Source organism: Rhincodon typus, chromosome 2, assembly GCF_021869965.1.
Source record: "Rhincodon typus isolate 14 chromosome 2, sRhiTyp1.1, whole genome shotgun sequence".
NCBI lineage: Eukaryota > Metazoa > Chordata > Chondrichthyes > Orectolobiformes > Rhincodontidae > Rhincodon > Rhincodon typus.
This window is the reverse complement of record NC_063333.1, coordinates 2766377-2788597: the sequence shown is the minus strand read 5'-3', so window position 1 is coordinate 2788597 and position 22221 is coordinate 2766377. Positions and strand designations below refer to the sequence as shown.

The 22221-nt window shown below is 44.4% G+C and overlaps 2 protein-coding genes across 2 annotated transcripts in view; one reads left to right on the top strand and one right to left on the bottom strand.

The window, feature by feature from the left end:
• LOC109935410 (diacylglycerol O-acyltransferase 1) overlaps positions 1 to 12629 on the top strand; it is a 40029-nt gene extending 27400 nt beyond the window's left edge. The window contains exons 8-11 of the mRNA XM_048610595.1: positions 3662 to 3727; positions 6185 to 6272; positions 8223 to 8285; positions 9059 to 12629. Coding sequence (XP_048466552.1) covers positions 3662 to 3727; positions 6185 to 6272; positions 8223 to 8285; positions 9059 to 9205 — 364 coding nt within the window. The 3' untranslated portion in view covers positions 9206 to 12629. The remainder of the gene's footprint in view (positions 1 to 3661; positions 3728 to 6184; positions 6273 to 8222; positions 8286 to 9058) is intronic.
• A 3375-nt stretch (positions 12630 to 16004) lies between these two features.
• Positions 16005 to 22221, bottom strand: part of cfap20 (cilia and flagella associated protein 20) — a 16383-nt gene continuing 10166 nt past the window's right edge. The window contains exons 2-6 of the mRNA XM_048615162.1: positions 22011 to 22049; positions 21523 to 21666; positions 20654 to 20842; positions 19561 to 19671; positions 16005 to 16220 (exon numbers count right to left, since the gene is read on the bottom strand). Of these exons, the coding sequence (XP_048471119.1) occupies positions 16218 to 16220; positions 19561 to 19671; positions 20654 to 20842; positions 21523 to 21666; positions 22011 to 22049 (486 nt within the window). The 3' untranslated portion in view covers positions 16005 to 16217. The remainder of the gene's footprint in view (positions 16221 to 19560; positions 19672 to 20653; positions 20843 to 21522; positions 21667 to 22010; positions 22050 to 22221) is intronic.

Here is a 22221-nt window from a genome sequence, read left to right as displayed (position 1 = left end):
TCAGCCTTCCTGCTCCTCTGATGCTGCTTGGCCTGCTGTGTTCATCCAGCTCTACACCTTGTTATCTCTAATGTTCTGGGGACCCATGTTCAAATCTTGCCATGGCAAGTGGTGGAATTTGAATTCAATAAAGAATCTGGATTAAGGGTCTAACTATGACCATGAAACCGCTGTGAATTGTTGGAAAAACCCATCTGGGTCGCTAATGCCCTTTAGGGAAGGAAGCTGTCATCCTCACCTGGTCTGGCCTACATGAGACTCCTGACCCACAGCAATTGGTTGACTCTGCCTGCCCACAGTTGCCCACAACCATGAGTGAAATAAAAACAGTCAGGTACAGTGCACTAAACAGAAGGGAGGCTGTCAAAAGTACAGCATGTAGGAGGGTGCTTGTAAAGAAAATTAAGAGGAAAAAGAGGGGCCATGAAATAACTTTGGCAGATAGCATCAAGGAAATTCCCAGGGCTTTTTATAAATATATTACCAGGGAAAGAGTGAGACCTATCAGATGCCAAAGGGGCAACCTGCATGGAGCCAGGAGACATGGGTGAGGCCTTAAAGGAATATTTTTCATTTATATCCACAGGAGAAATACATTGTAGCTAGGAACTTCAGTTGGGATGGTGAGGGCACATTCATTAATAAGGAGGAGGTATTAGATGTTTTAGCAGGTATAAATAGAACATAGAACAGTACAGCACAGTACAGGCCCTTCGGCCCACGATGTTGTGCCGAACTTTTATCCGAAGCCTAAGGTCTATCTAACCTCCACCGCTACCTTATGCTATCATCCATATGCCTATCTAATAGCCGCTTAAATGCCCCTAATGAGGCCGACTCCACTACCCTCTCCGGCAATGCATTTCACGACCCTACCACTCTAAGTAAAGAATCTACCTCTGACGTCTCCCCGATATCTACCTCCTTTCACTTTAAAACTATGTCCCCTCGTAAAAGCTACCTCCACCCTAGGAAAAAGTCTCTGGCTATCTAACTATACCTCTGGTCATTTTGTACATCTCTATCAAGTCACCTCTCATCCTTCGTCGTTCTAAAGAGAAAAGCCCTAGCTCTCTCAACCTTTCCTCGTAAGACCTTTCCTCCATTCCAGGCAACATCCTGGTAAATCTCCTCTGCACCTTTTCCAACGCTTCCACATCTTTCCTGTAAAAGTGCATAAATCCCCAAGGTCTGATAAGATAGATCTCAGGTTTCTATGGGAGGCAAGGGACTAGATCACTGGGGCCGTGGCAGACCTATTTAATACTTCATTGACCACATGTGAAGTGCCAGAAGACCAGAGAATAGCTAATGTGGTTCCTTTGTTCAAGAAGGACAGTAAGGATAGGCCAGGTAGTTACAAAACAGTTAGTCTGACATCAGTCATTAAACTATTGGGGATAAACTCTGAAGTCAGGATTAATCAACACTTGGAAAGGCAGGGTTTAAGTGGGGATGGTCAGCATGGGTTGTTAGTGACACCTTGTCTGACTAATTGAGTTTTTTTAAGAGGTGACTAAATATTTTTGAGAGTAGCTCAGTTGATGTGATTTATATGGACCTCCTTAAGGCCTTTGACAAGGTCCCACATGGAAGGCTGGTCCAAAAGGTAAGAGCCCATGTGATCCAAGGCAAGTTGGCAAACTAGATCTAAAATTGGCTTACAGGCAAGAGGCAAAGGGTGATGCTGAAGGGTAGTTTTTGTACTTGTAAGTCTGTGACCAGCAGTGTAGCACAGGGATCAGTGCTGGGACCTTGGCTGTTTGTTACGTACATTAGGATATGAATTTAGAAGGTAAAATTAGCAAGTTTGCAGATGACATGAAAATTGGGAATGTTGTTGATAGTGAGGAATATGGTCTCAGGCTGCAGTCTGATATTGATCAGCTGATAAATTGGGCAGAGCAAGGGCAGATAGCATTTCTTTCTGATAAGTGTGATGCATTTTGGAAGGTCTCATCAGGGAAAGATTTGCGCAATGAATGGTAGACCCTAGAGAGTCTTCAAACTTTATTTATTCATTAACAGAATGAGGGTGTCGCTGGCCAGGCAGCATTTATTGCCCAGAGGGCATTTCAGAGTCAACCACATTGCTGTTGGTCTGTAGTCGCATATAGTAAGGATATCAGTTTCCTTCCCTAAAGGATGTTAATGAACCGGATGGGTTTTTCCAACAATCAACAATGGATTCACGGTCATCATTAAACTCTTGATTCCAGATATTTATTTAATTCAAATTCCACCATCTGCCATGGCGGGATTCGAACCCAGGTCCCCAGAGCGTTATCTGGGTCTCTGGATTAACCACTAGGAACAAAGGGACTTTGGTGTACAGGTCCCATAGATCCCAGAAGGTGTTAGTACAGCTAGACAGGGAGATGAAGGCAAACACGATTAGCTGTGTCATAGAAAATAGGAGCAAGGAAGCATTGTTACAACTTTCTAGGCTTGTTAAGGCCACTGATGGAATACTGTGTGCAGTCTGATCACCACATTATCGGAAGGACATGATTGCACTAGTGAGAGTACAAAGGAGACTCATCAGGATTTTACCTGGGATGGAAGGGCTGTTATGTGGAGAGACTGGATAGGCAGTGTTTGTTTTCCTTGGGGCTGGGGGGAGGGAGTCTGAGGTATACAAAATTGAGAAGCATACACTGTAGATTGTGAGAATCTTTTCTCCATGGCAGATGTGTCTAAGACCAGAGGACATTAGTTTAAGGTGAGGAGCAAGTGATTTGGAGGAGATCCGAGGAAGAAAAACTTGCACTCGGAAGGGGTGGTCAAGGCAGATACTCTGGCAACATTTAAGCAGCATCTGGATGAGCACTTAAAATGTCAGGGAATAGTAGGCTGTGGACCAAATGCAGATAAATAGGATTAGTTTAATTTAGTGTTTGTTGGTCAGCATAGACGCAGTGGGCTGAAGGGCCTGTTTCTATGCTGCATGATTCTGACCGTAACCATGTTCAATTGTAATAGTGAACTGATTTAGCAACTCATTAAAAGTAACAGGGGATATTAATTCACGAGAATAATGTTGGGTAAACGCAGAATTTTGTCCCAAAGCAATTGATTACACCTGTGCCAGATGATCAAAGAACTTTAGTGTGCAGATGGGTGACTCTTTACAAAGGTTTGTGTCTGTAAGGTGGTGGTTCAGATAAAAGGATCAAATGTTTCTTTCAGATATTTTTAACGATACTGTTTCAAATAGTTGTAAGATAGTTTGTGATCTTTTGTGTAGTAAACTTTCATATTGCTTTTAAATTACATTGAGAGCCTCTTGTGAATATATTTCAATTCGTAATATTTATTTTCACAATTTATATTCACAGTATGTCTGTGATCTACAGAAAGGAAAATAAAACTTTTGAAACATCATGCCAGATCTGACTTGCTTTGTATTACCATCAGCTGGGCTCATATATTCATGAGTTCACCCAATAAAGGAACAGGACTGTCCCATTCCCCACTGCTCAGCACCTCAGTTAACGACTGAATCATGAGCAAAGTCCATGTAAATTCACCCATAAGCAGTTTCACCTCCCCTAGGCTGGAGAGTAGATTGGGTGACACTAAAGTAGCCCCTCACCTACAGAAAAACCTGGAACGGCTGTCAATGTTGAAGTGAACGTGTAACAATCTGTTTGTGTCCTAGGAATTCGGAGACAGTGACGTACTTTTGGAAGAACTGGAATATTCCTGTTCACAAGTGGTGCAGCAGGTGAACCTTATTTACTACACCCTGAAGCTTCCTTCTACTGACTTTCTTTCACCTGAGTGATATGAATGAGTCAAATGTGAAGACGGCCTTTTCTTTTGTCATTGATTTCTGACCTGGCAAAACAATACATTTCGGCAGCATCTTTAACATGAGAGAAGGGGCAAGTCCAAAGAAGATTATAAGAGGCATAAGGGAAAAGAACAGCATGACAAAGGAACATGAAACATAGAAACATAGAAAATTGGTGCAGGAATAGGCCATTCAGCCCTTTTGAGCCTGCACCACCACCAAAATGATTATTGATGATCATGCAGTTTCAGTATCTTGCGCCTTTCTCATCGTACTTCTTGATCCCTTTAGCTACAAGGGCCATATCCAGCTCCCTCTTGAATAAATCTAACAAACTGGCCCCAACAGCTTCCTGTGGATGAGAATTCCACTGGCTCACAATTCTGAGTGAAGAAATTCTTCCTCATCTCAGTCCTGACTTGTTTACCTCTTATTCTTAAACTGTGATCCCTAGTTCTGAACTTCCCCAACATCAGGAATAATCTTCCCACATCTAGCCTGTCCCAGCAGGATTTTCTATGTTTCTATGAGATGCCCCCTCCCCATTCTCCTAAATTCCAACGAAAACAAGCCCATTCGATCCAGTCTTTCCTCATGTCAGTCCTGCCATCCTGGGAATCAGTCTGGTGAGCCTTCACCTCCATAGCAAGTCCTTCCTCCAACTAGGAGACCAAAAGTGCACACAATACTCATGGTGTGGCCTCACCAATGCCCCGTACGACTGCAGCAAGGTATTCTTACTCCGATACACTCATCCTCTCGCTCTGAAGGCCCGCATGCCATTTGCTTTCCTCACTGCCTGCTGCAACTGTTCCACTATGACTGAAGTAGTAGCCAAATTGTGAGCCTGTGGAATTCTCTCCCACAGGAAGCTGTTTGTTAGATTTATTCAAGAGAGTGCTGGATGTGGCCCTTGTGGCTAAAGGAATCAAGAAGTATGGCAAGAATCAGGCCATTTGGCCATCTGCTCTGTGCCAGTGCTTATGTTCCATACACGTGTCTTTCCACCCTACTTTATCAAATGCTAGTAAAATATCATTCCATTCCTTTCTCCCTCCGTACTTAGCTAGCTTCCTTTAAGGCTGTAACCAATAGTGAAGCTTGGAGGAGACGGCGAGGCTCTGTGCTTATAATGGAATGTCCAAGATGTAGGCCTGAGTCAGCTGAAAGCGGACCTGAGTACATTGGGTTTGAAGGGAAAAGTGAAGTACAAGATTGGAGATGGGGAATGGAGAGTTTGATGGAAGGGATTTGTTAGGTTTCCTTTCATTAATCAATGATTCAGTACAGATAGGACTGGATACATTTCTGGACCTGAGCTGTACTTCCCATAATGAGAGTTTTATTATCATGTTTAGATGGTGTTGTAAAGTCAGGATAATAAATACCTGTGACACCTCCCCCCACCCTCTTTCCACCCCCCAACCCCAAAAAAATAAGCCAAATCTGAGGCCAGTCCTCAGTGTCTTTTGAAACTTCCTGTACATTCTGTCTGTTCAAACCCACTTTTTATAGAAATCATTGAATCCCTACAGCATGGAAACAGGCCATTCTCATATTCTTGTTAGATTTGAGATGTTTTGGAATGAGGCCACAAAGGAATTTGCAGACACAGACAACAGTGTTTAATTTGGAGGCAATTGGTGGCCCAAAGTAGGTCAGTAAGGATGGAGACAAGAGGTGAATAGGACTTTGATTTATTTGTGGGATGTGGCTGACACTGTAGACGAGTGAGTATTGCCCTCAAGGAGGTGGTGATGGTGAGCTCTCGTTTTAAACTGATGTATTCCTTGGGGTGTATGGACATCCACAGACCTGTTAGGGAAGGAATTCCAGGATTTTGACCCAGCGCCACTGAAGGAACGGTGAAATACTTCCAAGTCAGGATGGTCCCTCTTTCAGAAGGGAACTTGTAAGTGGTAATGCAGTGCATCTGCTGCCCTTGTCCTTCTAGATGGTAGAGGGTTGTGGGTTTGGGAGGTGCAGGTCAGCATAGCTCCCAAGTTAAATGAGAGATTGGAACAGAGATAATAGGAACTGCAGATGCTGGAGAATCTGAGATAACAAGGTGCAGAGCTGGATGAACACAGCAGGCCAAGCAGCATCAGAGGAGCAGGAAGGTTGACGTTTTGGGCCTAGAACCTTCTTCAGAAACGGGCGTAGACCACCTCTAAAGAAGGGTCTAGGCCCGAAATGTCAGCCTTCCTGCTCCTCTGATGCTGCTTGGCCTGCTGTGTTCATCCAGCTCTACGCCTTGTTATGAGAGATTGGAACAGTCTGGTTTGGATATGATGAAGCGGGAGGCCACGGGGCAACCTTTTTCTTTCAGTTGATGGTGGGAAATGTGATGCAATAAATCTATTAAATCAGTATGTGTTTTACGTGCAGGCACTTCTACAAGCCCATGCTGAAGAGAGGAATGAACAAGAGGACGGCACAGACAGCAGTCTTCCTCGCATCAGCTTTCTTTCACGAGGTGAGGATGTTTGTTTTTGGGGAGGTTTTGATTTTGCAGCTGAGACTAAGTGCTGCCTCTCCCAGCCAGTGCTAACACTTTTTGTCTGAAAGCACTTAACCCCTAACCTGGTGAGGATTGTTCCCTGATGCCCCCTCAAATTACAGCAGTCTCCATCCACTTTGGTTCTGGCCCTCACCATCTGGTGCATTGGAATTTATTGCTGTGTTTCCAGTCAACCAGCCACCTTTCCTGCCATCCTTTGCCATCCCACACCAATAATCATTGCTTCCTCCCTGGTCTCCTGCTGATGCAAGCATGCTGGTGTTGCACTATATTCTTTTATGGGATGCAAGCATCGCTGGCTCAGCCTATGTTTGTTGCTGATCCCTAGTTAGCCTTAAGGTGGTGCTGGTCAGCCACTGCCTCAATCAGGTGTATTTATTGACACATTCTCCCAACTCGCTGGGGGAGGAAAAGACTGCATGCTGTGGAGATTATCACGGATAACTCCAAATGCTGGAAATCTCAACGAAATTAAATTGCTAACATCGGGCATCATGTCAATCAGCAGCTGAGACCGTACAAGTGGCTTTTAATGTTTCCAGTAGAAAACCACTACTAGAGAAAAGAAAAATTTGCAATTCTACACTGTCAGGGGCATATCCAAAATTACTTCACAGCCAACCAAGTATTTCTTGAAATGTAGTCAGATACACTGTGGGAAAATATACCAGCCAATTTGCTGTCAGCGAGTTCCAAGAAACAAATTAATAGTGAATTCATCAATTTGTATAAGAACCAAAATGGCTGAAAATACTCAGCAGCCCTGGCTGCCGTTGTGGGGTGAGGACTCGCATTAACTGACCCAGCATTTTCTGTTTTTATTATTCCTGATTTGTGCTTGTGTAATCCATTTGAGATGTTAATCAAGGAAGAAATGCTGCTTCACAGCACCAAGGATAGTAGGAACTGCAGATGCTGGAGAATCTGAGATAACAAGATGTAGACCCTTCTTAGAAGGGTCCCGATCTGAAATGTCAGCTTTCCTGCTCCTCTGATGCTGCTTGGCCTGCTGTGTTCATCCAGCTCTACACCTTGTTATCTCAGCACCAAGGACCCAGGTTCGATTCCAGCCTCGGACAACTGTCCGTGTGGAGTTTGCACATTCTCCCCGTGTCTGCGTGGGTTTCTTCCGGGTTCTCTGGTTTCCTCCCACAGTCCAAAGTTGCACAGATTAGGTGGATTGGCTGTGCTAAATTGCCGCATGGTATCCAGGGATGTGTAGATTAGGTGGATTAGCCGTGGGAAAATGCAGGATTGCAGGATAGGGTTTGGGTGGTGGTTCTAGGTGGGATCCTCTTCGGAGGGTCATTGTAGTTTTGATGGGCCGAATGGTCTGCCTCCATGCTGTAGGGATTCTGAAATACATATAGGACTCTGAGAGAAGACACCCTGTTTTTCAGAATAGCGTTGAGAGATTTTCCATCCGTTTTAGAGATCAGGTCCCACCCTGATTTCACATCTTATCCAAATGAATGCACCAGCAACAATACAGCACCACCCTCATCGGTAGGTCGGTCTGGTTTATTAAAACAACTTCTGGAATGGGCCTTGAACCCACAATCTTCTGACTTGGGTGAAAAGGCCAGTAATAGCTGACACAAAATGCTCTCTCACTAAAGAAACTCTACCATTAGTTATTATTGCTAGGCAATCTTTAAACTGTAACAAAGACAGAAATTACTGGAGGAACTCGGCAGATCTGGTGGCATCTGTGGATAGAGAAACAAAATTAATGTTTCGAGTCCAGTGTCCCTTCATCAGGAGGATTCTGCCAGACCTGTTGTTCTCCGACAATTTCTATCTTTCAGACTTGCAGTATCTGCAGTTCTTTGTTTTATTTTAGTGTTGAAACTGTGTTGTATCAATCTGTACCTCGAGTCCTAAATAACTGTCTTATGTCTCCAGTATCTGGTCAGTGTTCCTCTGAAGATGTTCCGACTGTGGGCATTCATGGGGATGATGGCCCAGGTGAGTACCCAACAGTAACAAAACTACCTGATTCAGGGGCTTTCAATCTGTGGGAGTTAGATTGAGAAACCAGAGGCTGACATCCACTTGTCCATCCTGTAGTGCTGAGTACGATGAGAGATTTGTTTGGAAACAGGTCAGCATGATTCAGTAATGTCCCTTTGAAGTTAAAGCATTTACCCTCTTGGGGTGGTCGACTGTGACAGCTAATTTCCTTAAGTAGGCATGAACCTGAAAGCCTGAATGTGACAAACCGGAGAGAAGGATGCTAACCTCCCTTTCCTCTCCCAGTATGATCGCCATGGTTGCAGAAGCTACTGCATAGACAAGTGTTCTTAATGTGCAGTGATCACAGCAGCTAGAAATGAATTGCTGTGATCAGCTCAACTATAGACTCTGAACACCCTTCCCTATGGACCAGTCTAAAGAAGAGATTTTAGCTTAACACTGTCCAGAATATTTGACTTTGTGTGATGAGAGGGGCAAATTTGCCTGGTAAATGTAAGGTCTGAAGCCCTAGTTCCTCCAGCTTTGTGGAGGGAGTGTAGGCTGAAACTTGAGCAGCTTCTCAGACTGGCTTTTTGTCATTGATCCCCTCTGTGTGTTTTTGACTGGTGCAAATTCGATGGGCTGAAAGGCCTTTTCTGTGCAGTAGATTTTTGTGACTCAACGCTGATAATAAAGATAATGTGGAAGAGAGAGACAGACAGGCAGGCAGCGAAGTATAGGGGTGTTTTAAAAAAAATTGAATCACTTTCCTCTTTAATTTCCAGGTTCCACTGGCTTGGTTAGTTGGGACGTTTCTGAGTGGGAATTACGGAAATGCGGCAGTGTGGTTGACCCTGATCATTGGGCAGCCGATTGCAGTGCTGATGTATGTGCACGATTATTACATTTTGAACCATGAGGGACCTCTGTGATTACAGGAAACCTGCAAAAACTACAGAATCTGCAACGTGAACAAGGACACTCATCTACTTTCATAATCGGTGGAAATTTCTTGGAGAGGATTTTCTTTTGTTCTAAGGGGTTTGGTGCTTTAAGGAAAGTGTTTGTGGGACACGGGGACCACCATCCTTTTAGAATTATTCTATTTGCATCCACAGAGCAGTGGGAAAAATGGCACTGCAGTCAGGGGTGGGGATGAGGGTAAGTTGGAAAGTAGAATTTCAGTCAGCATGATCACTGATGTGGGATATAAAATATGTGGTCCATACGTAGTGTAACCATCCACTGTAAAAGGGAGAAAGGTGGTTGGATTTTGTCTGCGTGATCCCCAAAAAAACAGTGAGAAAGCTGACATCCTGGTCAATACTGCTATCTGGCTGTTTGTTCCATCTTAGGATCTCTGTCCATTCATTTAACAGGGATCCATAAGATCTTAACCTGGTTGGCAAACAGAGCCATGTTTTAACCCCACAGATGCTGAATGAAATATGTTCCACAAAGATTCTTCAGGGATGGATTGGTGAAGTCTGTGCCCCTGAGGGGTGGGGGGTGCAATTGGAGGAGAAAGTGTCTCATTTGATTCGGCCCAGTGAAAACAATTCTTTCACTGTCTCTCTCCTCCTTTGGAAGTGGGGGATTGAAGCACATAATAGAGTGTTCTTTTCTCCACTAACTTATTAGAGATATGAGAGTATTAAATATTGAACATCTTCAGCTGGAGATGAGCATGGTCCTGAGCTAGTGGGAGGAGTACCCCATGGAGGACATTTATTATTTTATCTTTATCATTTGTTTTTCTCGGTTATTGTTCCTTGAGAAAATTGCTGGTATGTTTCTTTGCTGTTTCTCATATTCCCTCTACCCAGAGAAGAATATTCCTGGTCACAGGTTCAAGCTGTGATAGCTGTGTTCAGGAATGTGTTCCCTGTAGTTAATGAGCCCAGTATAGGATTTCACCATTTTCTTGAGTGACAACTTTGGACAACTGTCCTAAAGGAGATCAAATATCATCTCAAAATAAACCATCAGCTACCTGCTCAGTCGATGGAAGGGTGAGAGTGAGATTTCTTCTATTTATTTGGCTGTTTTTTTAAAGACAATAGTAAAAACCATGTTTTTATCCTCCGAGTTCTCCCCACCTCCCACTTCTTGTACCCAGCTCTCCTTTGACAAGGTTAGTTTCCAATACAGCCAGTGAGGCAAGTGAATGATTTGCTTGTATGAGGGAGTTTATAGAATGGCCTCACAGGAGGAAGTCCTGTCCATCAGCTGTTCATCCAGTCAAAAACATTGACTTTTGCTGACATATTCTAACAAAGTGTTAGATGAGTGAGTGAATGCCTTAAAAAAACAAAAAACTCCTCCACTGTCTGATCTGTCCTTTAGGAACTGTCCTCCAGTTCACACCACCACACCCCCACCACGTGCAGGTTTCACCACTTCAAGTCATTAATGAAATGTTGTGGACATTTCCCACTACAAACACTGGTCATTAGAAAACTTGATAGTTTTCAAAGACACTTTCATGTTTAAGGGAGCTAACACCAGCTTGAAACAGAGATAATCCTCCCCAGAAATGTGTGTCTGTTTGTTTTTCACTAAGTGCCTGACTGGTTTTGTAACTTCTGATTGCAAGTTTGTTACCTGATTTTTTTACTGTAACAAAACTGCATCAACAATGCAATTTCTGGAATATTATCTTTCACACAGTCAATATTTAACATTCCTGACCCACTTGGGGAGCCCATCAGCAACTGAAAGCTGGAATGATCTGTGTAGAGGAGAGGGGCTTATTTTAATAAAGGTGGGCAGCAAGTAGATTATGGATGCAGAGTGTGACAGATGCTTCCACTAATAGGATCTGTGCTGGGATAGCTGTTTCCTGTTTTGGCTCTGTGTGCCTCACCATTGTTGACCAGAGTTCATGAGTAAAGCCACTGAGGTCAGGAGTACACTGCACTGGTGAAATGCAAACTTAATAGGAGGAAGCAACTTTCTCAGGCTGTCAAATATTCTGATGTTTTGTTAAGTGGATCTGAGTTGCTTTGTAGAGGGATTGGAGGAATGAGGGAGGGCAAGGGAATCTGCTGAGAAGAACTCCTCCCCCAACCTTTATACATCTTTGTCTCCTCCTTGTTGCTCTTATTAAATACCGGCATTCTGTCCTGGAAATGAGAGAGGCAGATGATTGGAATAAAGTGGTGGGAATCATCTGCAGTCTCCCACCCTCCAGCTGGTCTGTACAATCAGTGAATCTTGACTGTCTTTACTGGTGCCCAGTCCAGAATCTGATTTTATTCCCGTTGGGGGGTGGGATCCAGACAATACGATCGTGTTGTCCTATTTGTGCTGATTTTTGACTTTTGAATATAATTTTTTGTTTATTTTTATAAGAAAACTGCCCATCCTCTGCAGAGATCTTATTTTTGTAAATACACTGCCCCCATCTGAGGATGGGCTGCGTAACAGTGAGCCAAGGCAGGACAATGTTACGCTCACATCTGGTGCATTGTATTGCACATTCTTTTTACCACTTCTGTTCTCTTTGCCCTTTGTATAGGACTAACCAGAATGATATCCTACTGTATCATGCCTTACCTTGTGATAAGAGAAATGTCCTGTTTGGAAAAAGCCACATAGGTCTAGAGGACCATGAGGTTGAAAAGGCAGGACCTTAAATGGTGACCTCACCCTGTTTGGGATTAGTTTAATACATTGTAGATTATACAACCCAATTTCTCTCCCTATTGATTGATGTCAGAGCTCTGCTGGCTGGAGGCTAATTACTATTAAATACTAAAAAGTGAATGCTGACCATGTCACCTCACTTGGTTTCTTAACCCTCTCGATCAAGATGGCTAACTTTCTGTATCAAAGAACAAAGCTCCAGAACTTGTTTACCAAACTCTATATTAGGTAGTGATTTTACAGTCTGTCCTCATCATAATGGAAAGGTTTTTATCCAAGACAAATTTTATATATCCATGTGCCTCAATAGGTGGGTCCCAGTCTTGTTCCCATCTATTGTGCTGCTCAGCTGTAACCTGGGATCAGAAGTTCACCCAGTGTCCCCTTGCTGCTGTCCTTCACTGTTTTCAATGAGTTACAGATGTAACAAAGGCACCAGCAATGTCCCTCTAAACATGTTTTTTAATGCAGTTTTATGTATATAGATTTAATTTCTGATACTGTAATGATATCATTCTATTTGTGCCATGTCTTTTAGGGAGTTTATTGAAACTGTATTTAATCTTGGAAATTGAACCAATTAATAGCGATCATGGATTAAAAAAAGGGAAGCCAAGACTATCACAAGGTCTGGCCAGCCTGCAAATGGGTGTTTTTCACGTAGCACTTGCAATAGGTATGGTTTTTAATAAAAACAATTTTAAACAACTTCAAGAGCTTTTCATGAATTAATTGTGTGTAATTCAAGGTGTTTCTTTGGGCCACGCAAGTATCATTGGTAAACCCTATCCTGCACTCATTTACATTCAGAACTCATTTAATTGCTCACTCTCATTTGCTGTATCAGGTGAGAAGCTGGAAAATGGATTCCATGTGCTAGAAAATCAATCTTATTGGAAACCTGGATAATAAGGCTGTAGCCATCTGTTCACTATGTTTTTTTTTAAGAAAATCTACGGATGCTGAAAATCTAAAACAAAAATAGAAATTGCTAGAGAAACTCAGCAGGTCTGGCAGTATGTGTGGCAAGAAAGCGTTTTGGTTTCTGAAGAAGTCATTGGCTCTGAAATTGGCATCTGCTCCCGAGGTGAGACATTCCACTCCCAGACATCCTAGATGTCCTGGTTTTTCAAGGACCGCAACTTCTTCCACAGTGGTCGAAAACGCCCTCGACCGCATCTCTCTCGTTCCCCGCAACTCATCCCTCACACCCCCTCCCCGCAATAACAACAAAAACAGAATCCCCCTCGTCCCCACGTACCACCCCAATGCATCATCCTCTGCCACCTGCAATCTGACCCCACTACCAAGGACATTTTTCCCTCCCCATCCTTATCTGCTTTCCGGAGGGACCACTCCGTGACTCCCTTGTCAGTTCCACACTCCCCTCCAGCCCCACCATCCCCGGCACTTTTCCCTGCAACCACAGGAAGTGCTACACCTGCCCCTACACCTCCCACCTCACCCCCATCCCAGGCCCCAAGAAAACCTTCCACATTAAACAGATGTTCACCTGCACACCTGCTAATGTGGTATATTGTATCCGCTGTTCCCGATGTGGCCTCCTCTACATCGGGGAAACCAAGCGGAGGCTTGGGGACCGCTTTGTGGAACACCTATGCTCGGTTCACAACAAACGACTGCACCTCCCAGTCGTGAACCACTTTAGCTCCCCCTCCCACTTCTTGGATGACATGTCCACCCTGGGCTGCCTCCAGTGCCACAACAATGCCACCCGAAGGTTGCAGGAACAGCAACTCATATTCCGCTTGGGAACCCTGCAGCCTAATGGTATCAATGTGGACTTCACAAGCTTCAAAATCTCCCCACCCCTGACCGCATCCCAAAACCGGCCCAGCTCATCCCCGCCTCCCTAACCTGTCCATCCTTTCTTCCACCTCAACCACCACACCCCTACCAGCCTCATCCCTGCCTCCTTGACCTATCCGTCCTCCCTGGACTGACCTATCCCCTCCCTAACTTGCCACCTACACTTACTGGTTCCATCCCTCCCTCTTTGACCTGTTTGTCTCCTCTCCGCTTCTTCTTTATCCATCTTCCCTCCACTTCCCCGCCTCTCCCTGTTTATTTCAGAATCCCCTTCCCCTCCCCCATTTCTGAAGAAGGGTCCAGACCCGAAACGTCAGCTTTCCTGCTCCTCTGATGCTGCTTGGCCTGCTGTGTCCTTCCAGCTCTACACCTTGTTATCTCATTGGCTCTGAAATGTTGATTTCGGCTTTCTCTGCGCTGATGGTGCCAGACTTGCTGAGTTTTAGCAATTTGTTTTGTTTCAGCTTACTAACTAAGGTTGATGCTGAGATTGGGCATGTGTGCTCACAGGGGCTTATATCTGCCACTGCTAACTTTGAGTGATGCCCTCTCCACTTCAGACTGCCCTGGAAGGGAATGTGTCTCTCGAATTTGAACAGTGAAGCTTGCTGTCTCTCACTGCCACTTTGCAGTAAACCCACGAGTGCTATCAAACCAAAAAGACTTTTCACCTACCACACAAATAAATGTGCCAGTGATGCCAGGTACATAGGTCCATGAGTCATTGGGCCTATCAAACAACATGTCCTGTTGACCATTTGCAGTTGACCAATCCAGCTTCATCAGCCCACACTTGCCACTATCAGCAAAGTATATCCACTGTTGAGTGATTCTGCTATTGGAAAGCATTATTTAAATGATCCAGGCTCTGCTAAGAGCTGCACTGCAAAACCGTTTAAGATCACAAGGTGAAACATTTGTGTGTGCTAGACGCTACACTGACTCCAGTGAAGGGAATTTGTATGTTTTCAAAACAAAAGGTGCAAGGTACTGTCATGGGCTACAGCAAGCAAAATCCACCTGCTCTGAGAATTCAAATTGACATTTAACTGCTGTTGTTATATCTCTGTTCTAACTGTGGCCCAAAACCAATCATCACCCTCTTCTCATTCTATATTAAATGTGGTCTTTCTCTTCCCCATCCCACTGTTTCTTGCCTCGTAGTTCTGTGACAGACCAAAAGCTTCAGCTGCTAGTCCTCTTTTAGTAATACTTAAGCTCTGGCCTACCATGTCTATATAAATGTTTTCTAAACTAATTCGTGGCTGGCATCCATTACTAAGTGAAAGGTGGTGATGAGGTGTAAGGTGACATTTCCACTTTACAGTACCAGCTTTGGGGACCTGGCAAGCAGTTTGCATTCCCCAATAAAGTGCAGCTTTGGAACCAGGGGAAATCACTGAATATCCTTCAAGACAGAGGCACCTTGTTAGGCAGGGAAATGTAAGGTTATCTGCAGTAGATGGGAATGTAGAATTCTAAACAAAAATACAGCCATTTAAAGCCTGTGGACATCCAGCCAACCCTGGATTTGTTTGCTTGGACATCACTATGGCTGATCTGTGGATATTGGTTTAGTTAGAAACTCACTGCTGCAATTCTTGATCGCTGTGTGTTTTCTCTCCAATCTGGTCTTCGGTCATTGAGTCAAGCTGCTCTGGGTCCAGTACAGTTAAACGCCAGCATCTGCCTAAAAGTGGAAAATTCCTTGGCATACCCCATTCACAAGTCATGCAAAAGCTAAGCTACACAATTACTCAGAGTTGACTGATGGGGTAACACTGTCATCATATTGCTATCAAACAGCATTTAGCAGTAAATTGCTCAAGTTTCAGCAATGCTTAGCCAGCCCTGTGACATCTATCGCAGACAGGGATAATGTGGAATCTTCTCCAAATCACTCAATTGTTGCTCAGAATTATATCACTGTTTCTTCAAAAGACACTGGCTCAAAATCCTCCACCTCCTGCCCTAACAGCATGTGGGAGTTGCATACCACCATTTTGCTGGTAATTAAGGACAGGGGCTGAATGCTGGCCTTGCCAGTGACACACTCAGCCCATGAAGGAAAAAAAAATCAATGGCGAACTTTAAGTTTGTACCAGTCAGCAGCATTTTATCTTAAGATGACAGTGGTTGGACTGTATCTAATAGCCATCCTGTGAGCTACTGCAAACCAGAGTTCGTACTGCCCTCAAAAGCGTAAATACCTCTGATCTCCTTAACCCCCTTCAATGAAACACTGGGTTCAGCTTAGATAAAAGAAAGTTTTAATTCAGAAAAAGGTACAATATTTAAAGCAAAACAACAAGAATGTTTAAATCACCAGGCTTATATTAAATGAAAATATACAAAACATTTACTTTCCACAGAGAAACCTTATATTGGGCAAGGTGATGGTACTGAAGAGAAGAGGTGGTTCTAGACTCCTGATAACACATGGAAGCTTCATCCTGCTCATCATTCTCACTGTATAGAAAGAAAGGTTTAGAACGGGTTACGTTTTACATTGGTACACTCCTTGTCCCTTTCCTGATTCAGACAAGGTTTATCTTATTGAATCAGAATTGTTACAGTGCAAAACAAGGACATCGTGTTCTGCACTAGTTCTCCAAATTAGCATTTTACATTCTAAAGCATTCTCATCATAGCCTTGCAGTCTTCCTTTGCAAGTAGTCTTAATTCCTTCTCAAATGTCTCCATCATACTTTCCAGACCCTAACTACTTGGCATGTAAAAATGTTTTTTCCTCGTTTCACTTTTGCTGCTGTTAAGAGAAGTGGATCGATATGTAATATCCACCAATGCATCACTCTTCATTCATTGCAAGTTGACAGATTTAAAATAAAGCCCTGTTCAACATTCCAGTCTGCTCACCACCACCCCCTGTCAATGTGCCCAGGTCAGGATCCAGTCCCCACTCTGCCAGTCCTTCCCACCCAGAATCAGAGTGGGAGAAGAGAAAACAGAAGTCTTATGGGATACAGAAGATTCTAAAAACAAAGTATTGTAGAAACTCAGCAGGTCTGGCAGAAACTTTGGAAGAGAAACACAGTTACTTTACATACTTTTGGAAAAGAATCGACTTACTAGAGATGGTCAGCATAGCTTTATGTGGGGGAGGTCTCAAAAACTTGATTGAGTTTTTTGAGGAAGTGACAGAAGATGATGAGGGGTAGGGCAGTGCATGTTGTCCACATGGACTTTACTAAAGCATTTGCCAAGGCCCCTCATGGTAGGCTGGTCCAGGGGATTAAGTCACATGGGATCCAACTAAGTTAGCAAATGGGATACAAAATCAGCTTAGTCATAGGGGACCCAGGGTAGTTGTGGAGGGCTGTTCTTCTGATGGAGGCTTGTAACCAGTGGTGTTCTGCAAGGATCACTATATTGTTGTTTACAATATCTTTATATAGGACTTTGATGAAAATATAGGTGATCTGATTAGTAAGTTAGCAGACAATTTAAAAACGGAGGGAGATGTGGATAGTGAGCAAGGTTATCAAAGGATATAACAGGATACAGTGCGGAGAAATAACAGATGGAGTTTAATCTGGATAATAGGAGCTGATGCTTTTGGGGAGGCCAAACGCAAGAGGAAAGTGTACAGTCAAATGGCAGGATCCTGAGGAGCACTGATACACAGAGGGATTATGGGGTGCAAGGCCATAGCTCCCTGAAAGTGGGGTAAGCAAGGTGCACAGCATGCTTGCCTTCATCATTCGGGGTGGAGTATAAAGCTAGCAGGTCATTTTGCAGTTGTATAAAACTAGTTAGCACATTTGGAGTATTGTGTACAGTTCTGCTCCCCAAACTAAAGGAAAAAATGTGGAAACTTTGGAGAAGGTGCAAAAGAGGTTACCAGGACGTTGCCTGGATTGGAATATATTAGCTATAAAGGAGAGGTTGGACAAATTTGGATTGTTTTCACTAGAACAGCGGAAGCTGACAGCCAACTTTATTGAAGCATATAATATTATAAGAGGCATGAAAAGGATGGACCGTCTGAGTCTTCTTCCCAGGGTGACAATGTCAAAGTTTTTTCACACAGATGCTGGCAGATTTCTCAAACTGGCTGCCAGGGGAGTTGGTAGAAGCAGATATGATAGCAAGAAACATTTAGAAAGTTACATATACAGGCAGGGAATAGAGGCACATGGACTACATGCAGCCTGATGAGATTACTTCAGATTGGCATCAGGTTCAGCACAATGTGGGTAAAGGGCCTATTCCGGTGTTGTAGAGTCCTAAGTTCTAATGTTAAGTCCAATGACTCAAAGAAGCCAAACAGTCATATTGGACTTGAGACTTTGATTTTTATTTCAGATTTCCAGTATCTGCAGTATTTTGCTTTTGTGGAAAATCAGAAATAACAAATCGGTGATTAGATGTAATGAAACAAACAGATTTTAAAACACCTCCCAAGATGGTGCACTTTTGCCACTGCAGGAGCTTCCAGAAATTGGGAAAGGTGACTCTTTGTGCTTTATCAGAGAGAGTACAAATTATTTTTCCCTACACTTCCCTAATGTTCAGGACATCCACCTTCACTTTAGGAATCATGGAAGGATACTGGAGGGGGAAGAACTCATAACCAGGAGATAAGTGCTGGCTTTTTAAAACTAGACTCTCCCATGAGGGAGAAAACATCCTCTCTATGTTTACCCTGTCAAGCCCTTTAAGAATCCTACATATTTCAATGAGATCACCTCTGGTTCTTCTAAACTTCAGTCAGTAGAGTCCCAACTGGTTTAACCTTTGCTCACAGGGCAATTCCTCCATACTATCCTAGTGAACCTTCTCGGAACTGCCTCCAGAGAAATAATATCTTTCCTTAAATAAGGGAACCCAAACTGCTCACAGTACGCCAGATGTGGTCTCACCAGCTCCTTGTACAATTGCAATAAGACTTCCCTAACCTAACACTCCAACCCCTTTGAAATAAAGGCCAGCATTCCACTAGCCTTCCTGATCACTTGCTGCCAGTGAACGAGCTTTCTGTGTCTCTTGCACAAGATTCCCCCCAAGTCCCTTTGTGTTGCAGCTTTCTGAAATTTCTCTCCATTTAAATAATATTCTGTACTTTTGTTCTCCCTTCCAATATGGGCAACTTCACACTTTCCCAATTTATATGCCATTTGCCAGTATTTTGCCCACTTACTTAAACTATCAATATCTCTCTGTAAACTGTCTGTATAGGTTTTACAATGTTATTTTCCCTTTACGTTGGTATTTCTCGTGAATTGCAAAGTTGCTCTCGAGTGCAAAATAAAAAGCTTCACCAAAATTAGTCTCTTCAGCAGTTACAAGTTCTGTATTACCAAATGATTTCCTAAAAACTTGCTATTTTTAACAAGAATGTTGGTTGGCAGATAAGAACAGGCAGAAAGTGCAGCCTGTCTCCTTCACTGGATTCTCATGGTTTCCATTACTTTATTAGACAGATATTTTCCAATCAGTCTGTTCAGAAATGTTCAGAAATGTTATGTTACATATTAGCAGCAAGTGGGACTTGATCCCAAGCCCCTGGCTTAGAGGTAGGGACACTACCATAGCACCACAAGAGCATCCACCCACCCAGCCACTCAGCACTTTAACAAATATGAACCTGCCAAAACAACATGAAGCTCACAACTATTTATCAGCTTGCATCATGGGTGCAGTATTCTCTGTCTTCCCACCACTAAGCTCTCTACCCTGATCAATCTTGTGCCCCATGCACACAAGCCTCACCACCTTCATTATCAAGGCTGGACTGCTGCCTCTCCAGGTCAGGTTAACACAGCTCCAGGTTTCACAATACACTCACCTTGGCCTTATTCTGTACAGGTAGGTAAAGTTTGAATTCAGCTGGGAGCTCATCCTCAGAATACAGCCTGTCAGAGAAGTAAACTCGGCGGATTCGACAGTTTGCATGAATCTGAGAAGTGAACAAGGCAACTTTTAAACTCCAGCACCAGCACTGAAAACAGCACCACAGTGACACAGCCTCTTGGGAAAACAATGTGCTCTACAAATCAGGGAATGTTTACGTGATCTCTTGGATCCCACTCCCGGAGCTACAGTCACAGGACAAGGGAGGACCAGTGCTGTGAGCACATTTACACGCCGAAAACACAGGACAAAGGTCCAAAGATGTTGTGAAATCTTCCCAACAGCTCCATTTCCCCTAGTTGCCTGAAATAACCAAGCAGTTGCCAAACAGGAAAGCTTTAATCAGGCCAGTGATGTCTGACAAGGAGACACAGCCAGAATAATACCCAGAGATTACTGTGTACAACAGCCAGAGTCCAGCGAGCTCTCAGGAAGATGGGAACAACAGATAATCTCCAAGGGCAACACAAGGTGTCTGTACAGCAGGAGGCAGCAATGGATCAGAACAGAGTTATGGAGCAAAATTGTTTTTTCCTTAGATTCCCTCTTTGAAGCTAGAACTGAAGAGGAGTTTCCAGGAAGTAACAGGCAAGAAAATTAATTCACTTCTTTTCCATGGAATGAAACACTTGGAAAAGGTGGCGCCCACCCCATCATAACAGGATCAGACACACACACGGATGGACAAACATAGACATACAAATTGGGGGCAGGAGTAAACCAGTCAGCACACAAATCTGGTCCGATAAAGATTACAGCTCATTTATTGTGGTCTCAACTCCATTTCCCACTGACTCCTGATAACCTTAGACTCTCTCCCTCGTTGGTCAAGAATCTATCAAATTCTCCCTAAAGTGTGGTGTTTGAGCCTGGACGCAATGTGCTCTCCATTTAAAAAGATGCTTTTTTAAACATAAGCAGTTGACATAAGCAGGTCCCCTGTGTTAAAATGCTTATTTCCACCCAGTTGGAGATGGCGCTAACACTCTGCTCCCAGCTGACAGCCCCATCTCCCCCGCCCGCCTCACCTGTACTCGCAGAGTCTCAATGTAGTTTGTGCCGTACGCTCGCCGGGTGAAATCGGACAGGTTAAACTGGATCTGGTTCCAGCCATCATCCAGCCTCATCGGCATCGTGCAGATGAACGGCTTCACCCGAGTCGTACTCTGGTAGTTACTCGCTCGGAATCGCCGGCGCACATTCTTATCATCCAGAACCTGCACAGAGACGGAGGGGCAGGCAGTCAGTGGCAGGCAGAACATGCAGAGCAAGGGAGGGGCAGGCAGGCAGTGGCAGGCAGAGCGAGGAAGGGGCAGGCAGGCAGAGCGAGGGAGGGGCAGGCAGGCAGGGTCAGGCGGATTGAGGGAGGGGGCTGGGTAACAGGCGGTCGGGGCCGGTGCTGGGCGAAGTGAGGGAGGGGGCCGGGCAGAGTGAGGGAGGGGGCTGGGGAACAGGCGGTCGGGGTGGGGGCCGTTGCTGGGCAAAGTGAGGGAGGGGGCTGGAGAACAGGCAAAGTGAGGGAGGGGGCTGGAGAACAGGCGGTCGGGGCCGGGCGGAGTGAGAGAGGGGGCTGGGGAACAGGCGGTCGGGGCCGGGCGGAGTGAGGGAGGGGGCTGGGGAACAGGCGGTCGGGGCCGGGCGGAGGGAGGGGGGGGGGCGGGGGAAGGGGAGGTGGGGGTCGGGGTCAGGGCCGGGGCCGGGGCCAAGGGAGGGAGAGTAGACAGGCAGAGGGGTGTTGAGGAGGAGGAATCGGGTACTCGGGACTGGGTGGAGTGAGCATACACAGCTGTGTTCAACATGAGATCTCCACAGCCTGTGCAGTCTCGCAGAATGTCCCCTCTCCATCCTTCCCAACACAGTTTACTCACTGAGTGCATGGCTATATTCCTCACTCTACCTGCACTTCAAAAGTAAAATATTTCTTCAGGTTCTTGATGATCATCACCAGGAAAGGTAGCTTGATACCGAGGGTCTTCTTGGGATCTGCTGGGCAGGTGATGTATGTTGTGCTGTAAAGGATTTCCGCTGTGATTAGTTTCACCTTAAAAACTTTTCCCAAACTCAGAGTCCCAGCTCCAGGCCCTGGGAAACTCGAGCCAGCTCTGAATCATATCACAAAGGAACAAGAGGAGGCCATTCAACCCATTTCAGTGTCATTTTAGCAATATCCCTCAACATAATTAGTGTCGAGAAATCTATCAATCTCTGTCTTGAATACTCAATGCAATGTCCACAGCCCTCTGGAGGAAAGAAATCCAAAGACCCAGTCTCATCAATCTTTCTGTGGAACACAATCCCCTGTCCCAGGGATTAATCTGGTGAAGCTGGTGGCCAAAGGGCCTCTTTCCAAGCTGATAAACATCTTCAGTTCTGAAGAAGGGTCACCAGACCTGAAATGTTAACTTTGTTTTCTCTCCTCAGATGCTGCCAAACCTGCTGAGTTTCTCCAGAAATTTCTGTTTTTGTTTCTGATAAAGACAGTCCATGACACAGGTGCATTCTCTCTATGGAATGTACAGATAAAAAGTCCCACACCTCACACATATAGACTCACCATTATTCTATACAAGTGAAGCAAGACTCCCTGACTTCAACT